This window comes from Podarcis pityusensis (genome assembly GCF_964106645.2).
Source record: "Podarcis pityusensis genome assembly, chromosome: 11".
Classification (NCBI taxonomy): domain Eukaryota; kingdom Metazoa; phylum Chordata; class Lepidosauria; order Squamata; family Lacertidae; genus Podarcis; species Podarcis pityusensis.
The window spans coordinates 30,682,021-30,693,534 of NC_138036.1; the positions used below are offsets into that span (position 1 = coordinate 30,682,021).

The 11,514-nt window shown below is 40.2% G+C and overlaps 1 protein-coding gene across 1 annotated transcript; it reads left to right on the forward strand.

The window, feature by feature from the left end:
• The first annotated feature begins 3,963 nt into the window (after window positions 1-3,963).
• Window positions 3,964-10,968, forward strand: LOC308458591 (survival of motor neuron protein-like). Its single transcript, XM_080973341.1, has 9 exons — window positions 3,964-4,101; window positions 5,182-5,253; window positions 5,840-5,965; window positions 6,553-6,750; window positions 7,761-7,895; window positions 9,050-9,121; window positions 9,389-9,499; window positions 9,908-9,969; window positions 10,392-10,968. Exons 1-8 carry the CDS (start codon window positions 4,048-4,050, stop codon window positions 9,962-9,964), a joined length of 825 nt encoding a protein of 274 aa, XP_080829467.1. The 5' UTR covers window positions 3,964-4,047; the 3' UTR covers window positions 9,965-9,969; window positions 10,392-10,968.
• The last annotated feature ends 546 nt before the right edge of the window (window positions 10,969-11,514 follow it).

An 11,514-nucleotide genomic window follows, 5' to 3' on the forward strand; every position in this document is an offset into this window, starting at 1 on the left:
TGAGCTGGAATATAAATGGTTGTAACATTCCGGAAAAAAGGAAGAAAATATTTCATATATTAAAAAAAGAACAATTGGACATTATTTGCTTACAGGAAACACATGTGACAAGGCTCCACAGAAAAGTGTTAATAAATAAAAGATTGGGCCAGGAATTTATATCTTCGGACAAAGTGAAGAAGAGAGGTGTGGTGATATATGCGAAAGAGAGCCTGTCACCTAAATTCTTATTTAAAGATGAACATGGAAGAATTTTGGCAATTGAGATACAACACCAAGGAGAGAAACTGTTGATATTAGGAATCTATGCACCTAACGAAGGGAAATCGGAATTCTACAAGAAGCTGCATGAGACTATGCTGGATTATCTGGACTACAACAACATCATAATGATGGGAGATATGAATGGGGTCGTATCAACTAACATGGACAAGTCACAAAGTCAAAATGTCACAAAAGACGGCAGACTACCTAAAACTTTTTTTGAAATGACAGACAATATGGACTTGATTGACATCTGGAGGACAAAGAACCCACTAGGAAGAGAGGGAACATTCTTTTCTGAAGCCCAACTGACCTGGACAAGAATCGACCAAATATGGATATCTAGAGGCCTGGCACCTAAGGCCAAAAAAGTGGAAATCTGCCCAAAATTAAGATGAATGTATTGCCAAAGATGTTGTTTTTGTTTCAAACACTTCAGGTTTTGGACAAGACGGAGTGCTTTCAGAAGTGGCAAAGAGATATTTCTAAGTTTGTCTGGCAGGGCAAAAAGCCCAGAATCAAGTTTAAGATATTAACCGATGCGAAAGAAAGAGGGGGCTTTGCCCTGCCAGATTTAAAGTTGTATTATGAGGCCGCAGCGTTCTGCTGGCTAAAAGACTGGCTACTTCTTGAAGACACTGACCTGTTGGATTTGGAAGGGTTTAACAATGCTTTTGGATGGCATGCATATTTATGGTATGACAAGGTTAAAGCAAATAAGGCCTTTAAGAACCATATTGTCAGAAAATCACTGTTTAATGTCTGGACAAAATATAAAGACTTGCTGGAAAATAAAACTCCAAGGTGGCTTTCACCTTTGGAAGCTAAGGCCCGAAAAAGACCCAATATGGAGGCTAAATGGCCTAAATATTGGGAAATATTAGAAAAAGACGGAGACAATTGGAAATTGCAGAGTTTGGAGAAAATGAAGGATAAAGTGCGAGACTGGTTACATTACGCTCAGATTAAAGAAGTTTTTAAAAATGACAAGAAACTAGGGTTCCAGGTGGAGAAATCGAAACTAGAAACAGAATTGTTAGAACCAAAGACTAAGGTACTTTCAAGGATGTATAACTTGCTGTTAAAATGGAATACACAAGATGAAACGGTTAAATCGGCTATGATAAGGTGGGCACAGGACATTGGGTATAATATCATGTTTGAGGACTGGGAAAGGTTGTGGAGTACTGGGTTGAACTTTACTGCATGCAATGCTTTGAAAGAAAATGTAATGAAAATGATATATAGATGGTATATGACCCCAGTCAAACTTGCAAAAATATACCACCTGTCTGATAATAAGTGTTGGAAATGTAAAGTGAGTGAAGGAACATTCTTTCACCTCTGGTGGACTTGTCCTAAAGTGAAGACGTTCTGGGAAATGATTTATAATGAACTGAAAAAGGTATTTAAGTATACCTTCACTAAGAAACCAGAGGCCTTTCTTTTGGGCATTGTCGGCCAAGGGGTGGTAAAGAAGGACCAGACATTTTTTATGTATGCAATAACAGCAGCAAGGATACTTCTCGCAAAGCACTGGAAAACTCAAGATCTACCCACACTGGAAGAATGGCAGATGCAACTGATAGACTATATGGAACTGGCCGAGATGACCAGCAGAATTCGCGACCTGGGAGAAGAGAGGATGGAGGAGGATTGGAAGAAATTTAAGAATTATTTACAAAAACATTGTAATTTGAGTGAATGCTAAGCAGGATGCTAGATCACAAATAATTGAGCACCACTAAACTAGATGATTTAAGATAATAAGTGAAATTGAGAAAATATGAATTTTTTTTTGAGAATTATAAGATTATAAATATACAGATGGGATATAAGAATGCAAATAAGATAATAAATTTGCTGATAAAATGTTACAACGATGAAAGTGGGAGCGGGAGATGTGAGGAAGTCCAAAGAAAATGTGAAATTATGTTAAGATATATGTTACACTGTTTATTATGTTTATTTCTATTGTAAAACCCAATAAATATTTATAAAAAAAAAAATAAAGAAGGAAAGTTGGAAAGAGCCCTCTATGCAGGGATTAATTGACTTTTGGGACATGGACTCGGGCCTGGAGGAGATTGAAGTTTTGGGGGCCTTTGGAATTGGAGGAATTTTGAAATATACCCGGAAATACTTTATGGACTGTGGTTTTAACTATGGAAACTCAGCTGATTTGTTCAGAAGGAAGAAAAGGATTGATAGGTTGGAATTTCCCCAAGATTGGCTCTCTAGCATTAAAGAAAATGAAGAAGACCTGCAGAAGGGACCTGGAAAAGAGTTAAGAGCCTCGGACGTGAGATCACCAGGTTGATGGACTTTATGGAATTGACGGAAAGGACTGGCAGAATGGTGGAAGAAGATTGGAAAATTTAAAGTTTTTATATAGACTTATGGTAAAATTAATGAGTGATAGAAAAATGGTGGAATGATTATTTTTTATTTTTTTATTTTTTATGGGCTTAATAGAAATGTTATAAGGTTAAGCATATATAAGTAATTTAGTTTTAATGGAAAATAAGGTTAAAATAATACGTTATTTACAATATCACAGAAAATGGAGAAAGATGGAAAGGATTTGCTGAAACAATTAATAGAAGCAGAACACAAAAAGGGAGGTGTGAGGAGGTCGAGGAAACAAGGGAACGAAAGATAGAGTATGGAAAAGAGAGGATGTATGTTTTTAAATTGTTTTTGTTTTGGGGAGTGGGGTTTGTTTAGTTTAGTTTGATGTGTTTAGTTTTGAGTTTAGGTTGTGTTCTGTATTATTTATATATTGTATTGTATGGTTTTTGTTTGTTTGTTTTTCCTTCTTTTTGTTTTTTTTCTCTGTTTTTTCTTTTGTTTTTTCTTTTTTGCTTTTTTTCTCTCTTTTTGTAATCTATAAAAGTAATAAATATTATTAAAAAAAAAAAAAAGCTTGATGCGATTTCCTGGTCACACAAGTCTATGGATGATTTCTGGTACAGATTTGTTTCATGACCTTATGGGAAACGGCCACTACTATAAATGGTTTTTAAAAGGCATTATACAAATCAATGGAGATGTGGTTTATCAGCAGCGGTTGAGTTTGATGGCTAAATGTTCAGACTGAGGCAATAAGCATCGGAATATCAAGTGCCCCATATAAATGCGGGCTGTTGTGTGTATTATTCATTTACTCTGCGTGCGGGCTTTCCTATGAAGCAGATAAAGGGGAATTTTCCCTCTCCGGATGTTGCTAGGCTACAGTCTCATCAACACTGACTGAACCATCTCAAGTTGATTTACGTATGAACGAATTAAAAACACACTAAAAACAACAAATACCTTTGAAACAATACCTCAAACGCTAACAAGCGAACAAGTCGTAACCCTGGCGAAGTCAACCACTAACGAGGCTTGGTGGGGTTTGGTCTCCCACACCTTCCCCATATACGTGGATCGAAAGAAGGGCTGGGCAGCTGGGATGCGAGGATTGCTTTTTAATCCCTCGGTCTCTCTGCCCATCATTGGAAACGGAATCCTGCACCAGACTCTCGTTGCGCAGCAAAAGCGCGGCTGCTACCTGTGGAATTCCCACCCCTTGCCCCGCCCCGCTTTTGTCGCAGGAAGGAGGAGGAGGCGGCCGCCGGGAAGAGCTTGAGGCCTCCTGGCCTGCAGGGGGCAGTAAGGCAATCTCCCCGGAGGTGGCGGCGCTCGCAAGAGGCCTCTGTCGGTGGAGCTCCTCCCCTCCGGTCGCTGACTGATGACGTATAAGAAGGCCCTGTGGAAGAGCGCCTTCATCCCGGAGCCCTCATGGCTTCTTGCGGCGGCGACGAAGCGGTGCTCTTCAGACGCGGGGCCGGGCAGGTACTGGGGTAGGCCGGGCTTTCCGTGGCCCTTCATGGGGTTTCGCTTTCCCTCCGTGGGGGCCGCTGTCGGCTGAGCGGGCGAGGCGAGGCCGCTCCTCCCGCGTGAGGCGCTGCTCAGGAGGGACTCTGAGCTTCGCAGTTCAGCGGAGCGGATTCTGAGGGAAAAGGAGCTGCTTTTTTATTTTTTACTTTGACGAAGGAATAATGATAAATAAATATGAATAAAATTGTACACCCCACCACCGAGACCATTCCATTGTAACCTCCCAAAACCTCTTGCGATGGTTTGACCCCTTTCCGTTTTAACAGCATAAATTCTACAAACACCTTCCATATCTCCTCAAAATCATTTCTCCTGGATGTTCCCCGTCTTAATGTCACGTTAGAAAGTAACTGCTTAAGTGGGGTGGGCAAGAAGGTCGACTCGCTTCCAAAACGGAAGCAAGCAGTGGTATAGTAAGGTGAGTGGATTTAGTGGTCTCATTGGGGATATCTTCTTTAGATGGCACTGTGGACTAGGCTTCAGTCCACTTACCTGGTCCTGTTGGATTACTTCTGAGTTAGACGTGTACACCAACTGCAAATGCCGCATACCAGCCCTGTTGCATTGGGGGGTGGGGGGCTCCTGTTCATTCTGCTGAGCTGGGCCTTGAATTTCTGCTCCAAAGGCTCGCCCTAGCAACTTCAACAAAAGCATGAGCTATGCACAAAGTACTGGAAAGCTGTCCCAGAATGCAACTAGTTTCACAACTAAGTTCTACGTGCACAAGGGGATGCTTGCATTTGCACATGGCAACCAGTTATTGTAACCAGGGGAAAGCCTCTTATGATGTGGCATGGCAATCGGTCATTCAAAGATGGTTTAAGGAAAGGAAAGGAACCATGTGGCAGCTGCCCATGCCTGAACTACGTAACTTTCTAGATGCCAGCAGTAATATAGTATATAGCATGAGATAATCTTGATATATTGAAGAAGCCGTACCTTTAGATTTGGCTGTAACTCTCAAAGTATCTTTTGGGTTTTTTAAAACAAGTTTAAAATAAAAAGGAAACCTACAATTCTGTTTTGTCTCTACAGAGTGATGATTCTGATATATGGGATGATACAGCGCTCATAAAAGCATATGATAAAGCCGTTGCATCCTTCAAGGTAAAACATACTCTAGCATGACCCACCTGCTATGCAACATGTGAACTGCAAAGATTCAAGCTTGTATGGTGGCTACCCATTCTGATCCTTCACTGTCACCTCAAAGATAGGTGGATTGGAAGAAAGGGACAGAAGAAGATTGTTGCATTTTTCTTCTCTCAATATCCTTGTGGTTTTTAACAGCTGAGATGAAAGCAGATAGTCCATGGAACAGTTCTTAGTGCAGAAATGCAGTGACAGGGAAAACTTCACCTGTTCAGTTTGTCACATATATTTTTAAAGCTAAAGGAGCCTGCCAGGAAAAAGCTGGCTGCTCTAAGAAGGACATTCTGTATATGTACTATTTTATATTTTTAACATTGACTTAGAAGTTAAGTTTTTATGCTTGATATGTTTTGATTAATCAAATTTGGTGCAGTGCATCATTATATCAAATGATCTAGATGAAATATATGAATATTTGAAGTAATAATTATTGTATTAATACTAGTAAAAAAAATTAAATACCAATAGCTGTAACATAGTTTAAGGAGTGAAGGGAATTGGAAACCTGCAAAATAATTATTTTGTATCTTCTTTCCATCAGAATGCTTTGAAGAATGGTGACTGTTCAGAGCCTTTGGATAAAACAGAACAAAACGCTGGGACGAAAAGAAAAAATAATAAAAAGAACAAGAGTAGGAAGAAAAGTAATGCTGGACCACAGAAACAGGTGATTTTGGGGGGGAAGGGAACCGTGACAGGACATAGTACTAAGAATGTTTTTAAAATCATGGAATTAAGATCCTGTTTCTTCAAACATAAATATATGCTCCCATATACAAAACCTAAAGCTTTAGCCACCTTTTTCTTGTTGCACTTGAATTTTTACAGGGAAGTAACCTGGTTTTTGCAATGGCCTGTATTGTGCCTTTGGTTCAGTTCGGGTATTCCAGTCCCTAAAATGGGGAAATACTTTTTATATATGCAATAATAATGTATTATGCTGCTGGAAAGTATTTTTAGGTAGTGCATCTACAGAACTATTTCAAACAGAGGTGATAAAGGATGAAGTTTTAAAACAGATTAATACAAAGTAAAACGTAGCATGATATCCAAAGTTGAGTTTTTAAAGCTAATGTGGCTAACAAATATTGAAGGAGAATGCATTTTACAATATGTTAATTTTTACATAGGTGTGTTGAACAGGTATGTCACAAATATGACATACATGTATGCAGGAGGGAAATCATACTTGTATAGTAGAGTGAGGAATAAATTCATAACACCACCAACTTAACTTTTTTCCTTTCAATGCAGTGGAGAGTTAATGATGCGTGCAGTGCAGTTTGGTCTGAAGATGGCAATGTGTACCAAGCAACTATTACCTCAATTAACTGGAAGAAAGGGACTTGTGTAGTTGTCTATACTGGATACGGAAATAAGGAAGAGCAAAATCTGTCAGATCTGCTACCACCAACGGATGCTGAGGGAACAAATGAGAAAAGTGCGGCTGAGGTGAGGCCAAGTAGAAAATTTACACTTGACTGAAATGGGAACAATTTGTCATTGCTACACGTCTTTCACAGCTCAGGGAAGTACAGTGTGTGAGGATTAAAGCTGAAGCACATGAAATATAGGATTTTACCTTTTTCTGTGGGAGCTGAATTTAGTCCTGGGCCTCCTGCACATGATTTATTTCAGGGGGGGGACAGCCAAGGCACATGAAACCCTCACAGCAAGTCTTTCTGCCGGTTTGCATTGAAATTTCTGATTGGGAGATTAAAATTCTGCTGCCTGCTTTTTATACAGCTTCTCTAAAGAGCACACAGAAAAAAGTTTGTAGTAAACACACAACACAAAGGTTGGAGATGAAACATGGCTGCAATTTCAGAATAAAAGGCAGCATTTCCACCCACAAACATTCCGGTGATATCTCCATAGTTGTTGAGCCCAGTTGTATAGTAGTAGCTTTGATCCCATTTACTCAAGCAACTGCTGTATATCTCTAAGACCACATGGCAAGCAGCTCAAATAGTGAGGTAATACAAAAATTCTACTGGCTCCCTTTGCAAAAGATCGAAAGCATTTTGCTGTGTTTTCACCTTTTTGCGCTGCTTGTGGCAGGCTACTTCTGTTGCAACCAGGGAGTGGATGTGATTGTGCATATTTGAAGCATGTTAAAATGCTTCTAAGTAACACCCAGTATTTATTTATTTATTTATTTATTTATTTATTTATTTAAATCAAGGCAAAGGAGTAGGACATAAGCAATAATAGTTAAAAGGGCAGGTATGGATAAGAATATGTCAAAACTTAAGTAGAAATAGGGAAAGGATGAAAGTAGAGTTCCAGAAGGACAGGTTCATAAAACCTTTTAACAGTTTGCATTTAAGAGGGTGTCTTTTGGAAGGTCACAAATTCAGAACAGAAGAAAATAATGTTGCTTTTTTTGAGTTTCATTAGTTATAGCTACGTATGGCTTGCAAATACTGGTTGCAAATTCCTAATTCCTATTATTTTTTTAGAATGAAAACGAGACTCAGTATTCAACAGATGAAAGTGACATCTCATTCCGGTCACCTGGAAACAAATACAATCGTACCAAATCAGCACAGTGGAATTCTCACTTTCCTCCACCACCAGTACCGGGCCTTGGAAGGGTAAGCATAGAAGCAAATCTGAAAGACACCCAATTACCGTATTTTTCGCTCTATAACATGCATCTGACCATAACACGCACATAGTTTTTAGAGGAGGAAAACAAGGGGGGGAAATTCTGAATGAAACAGTGGGTGTATCATTTTTGTGCTTCATGCTGTGGCCACAGACATGTGATTTGACGGTGAGTTTGGGGTAGCCCAATGCAAAAATCCTGAGAATCCATGTGGATCTGTGCTTTGTAACCACGTTTTTGCACCATTGTGGCCCCAGGCAACAGTGGGTGTGTGATTTTTTTGGTGCGGCTGTAGCCATGGACATGCTATGTTATCTGATGGTGAATTTGGGGTGACCCAATGCAAAAATCCTGAGGATCCATGTGGATCCATGCTTTGTCACCACGTTTTAAATGGGGAGGGAAGGAAAAACACAGAAGGGACAAGGAGCACGAGAGGGGTGTGTGGAAAAGCAGCTGGCTAAGAATGCAGGGGAGGGGTTTAACGGGAGGGAGGAAAGGAAGGCAAAAGTCCCCCACCCAAGCCAGCCCCCCCCTCCCACCTGCATGTTTTTCGGCTGCCTGCGAGTCCCTAGAGCACGGAGAGGAGGAGGTGGTGGGCTGGAGCCTGCGCGCAGTGTGACTAGGAAAGAATTAGAAGGAAGGACTCGATCCTTTCCTTAACCCTCTGCTTGCCAGGAGGGCAGGGGATTCCCTGCTCTTTGTTGAGTTTGAGCAAACGCAGAAACAGAAACAGAAGCAGGTGGGCAGTAAGACCCTGAGGCAGAATGCAGGAAAGCAGCAGCTTCCGCCTTCCCTCCGCCCACCCGCCCAATCTTATTTTTGCCTGATTTTTGCCTCTGCGCTTGGGCAAGTCAGCTCCAGGGACCACACATTCGGTCAATAACACGCACAGACATTTCCCCTTACTTTTTAGGAGAAAAAACCTGCGTGTTATAGAGCAAAAATTACGGTACTATATGGTACTGTTCCAGCTATTTAGAAGAGTAGTATCTTTACCTTTACAAGCAGAATTACAGGTGCCATTCCAGTCATGGATGTTTTTGTGAGATTTGGGGGTTGCTGTATCTTGCATGCTTAATTTTGCAAGCATTGGTATAATGAAGACCTTTTATTGTATTTTAAATTACTCTCGTGTAGACTGGAATGAAATTCAGTGGACCTCCACCCTTTTTATCAGGCTGGCCTCCACCATTTCCATCAGGACCACCGGTGAGTGATGGGTAAAATGCGTGACAGTAAAGGGATACTCTTGTCACAAAAGAGAAAGTTAATAACCCAGACGCTGAATGGTACCACCTGAGCTGGGGATTTAAATAATGGAATGTTCCCCTACAATTATCATTTCCCTAATTCAATTAAATTTGCATTAAGAATTGTTCTAAATGTTTGTAGTGAACAATTGTTTCTTGTTCAATGTCTTGAGAAGAAAAGGTAGTTAGTTATTCCAGTTCAGAAGTCTTTCATTTATCTTTTTAGTTGATACCACCTCCACCACCTTTCAGTCCAGATTCTCCTGACGACGACGAAGCATTGGGAAGTATGTTAATAGCCTGGTATATGAGTGGCTATCACACTGGTTACTATCTGGTAAGAAACATACATCTTTTTCTGTACTAAAATGCAAGCAACTTGCCTAAGTCACCAATTAAGGTGCTAACACTGCTTAAATAGGTTAATCTTTCGATTTGCGGCTGGTCAGCACCTGACAGATTACATAAAATAAATATTTCTGTAGCTCATTAAAGAGACATGGAACACTGTGGCTGACAGACTTGCACACATTTAATCGGGGGACAGTTCTGCTGTGTATTATCTTCCGATTATAGGGAGTGCCAGCTGGTGTGCCTTCTCTTAACCAAAGACCTACTGAACTGCTATTAAGAACATTTAGATAATCAGGTTGAGTGTCATATGATTTCCACCCCCAGTAATTTAGAGAGCGAAAATATGAACAGGTCCTCTGTAACAACCCATTCTGTCTCTTCTATTGCACAGGGTTTAAAGCAGAGCCGCATGGAAGCTGCCTTGGGGAGACATGCCCACTCTAAGTAGCTGTTGTAAGTACTGCATTTTGTTTTGACTTTAACTTGCAGTGGAGGGCAAGCTGAACTTAGTTTCATTTTGAAGGGACAAAGTCAGTTTTGGGCTGGTGACATTTTTTTTGCTTGTTGGGAGATGGGGAAAACACACCTTATGGTGTTTCATTGGGAGCCCACAGAAAATAGGCTCCTGTAGCTAAATGAGCCCAGGGTTGCTGCAAAGGGGGGGGGGCGGGGGTCAAATACTAGAATGTGGCTTGTATGAGTATATTCTCCATAAAAGAGTGCATGTGTATGAGGGATGGATGGCTATCAACATCAGATTTTTAAGTTTCCTCTATTTCTGATATAAAGATCAGCTTCGATAGAACATGACCTTAGCATTGGCATAACTTCTTCTAAAATGAATTTACTATCCCACATGGTCTTTTTAAATCTAGGTTTTAAAAAAATTTCCCATGAAGGACATCCCAACTCTGTATTGGTCAGCAAAGAAGCTTTCAATGGTACCAGGATTACTGACTGGATAACTCGGAGAGGAATCTGCCAGCAATCTTTTCATCATCATTAGCAAGATTTCTGAATGGATAGCCCTGCTTTTTTTTGCAAGGTGCCCATATCTTGTTAATCATCAGGTACCTGTTCTGGACTAAGTGAACTGTTCTTCAAGTGAATCTGATTATTTGGACTTGCTTTGATTTGTAAAGCAATCTTTCAATTTATAGAATATCTTCATTTCTAACTCTTCAGTGATGCCAAGCTGACTACACATTTAAACCTTAAACGAGGTCAGTTTTATGGGATCTAACCATATTTTGCCGAAACTGATGTTTGTCCCTTTCTAGCTGTGGATGGCAGTGGTGATAACAGAAACTGTGTAGTCACATGGTTAATTGTAAAGCAGTCCAAATCCCAGGACTAGAACAATTCCTAGGTAAGTTGAGAGAGAGAGATTACTTATCAGTTACACCATTCAACTGGTTTGTATTAGTGAACAATAAAATTATTTTTTTCCAACTTGTGTTTGTATAATATGTCAGTGGGTGGGTGTTTATATTTAGAAAGCTTCTAAGTAATTTGTAAGTTACCAAACATCTTTTTACATTTTGTTGTGGATAAAGATTACATCTCTGAGGAAACTGAACTTGAATTTTTAGGCAATGATGTCTTCAGGTTGTTCATCACACACCCATCTAGGTTAAACATTTTGTTAGCAGGAAAACATAGCACTAATTTCAAAACCAGAATGTAATAGTATTGCTAAATAAAATACCATGAGAGATTATATTATTTCGGAAATACAACTACCCTTCATCTCCTTAATCCTAGCTTCTGAAAGTCTAGGTTACATATGGCAGCAACTTCCCTCTCTCTTCTCCCTTGGGTCTTGGGTCTTTCAAATTTCAGTGGTACCCTGTGCAAGGCCAAAATTTGCTTCCTTCTGGCTGTTGAACTACAGGTTGTGGCAAGATGCCGTACTGTCTCCAGTGCTATTTAACACCTATGTGAAGCAGCCGGGAGTGGTAATGAGATTTGGAGGGAGGTGTCACCAGTACACTGATG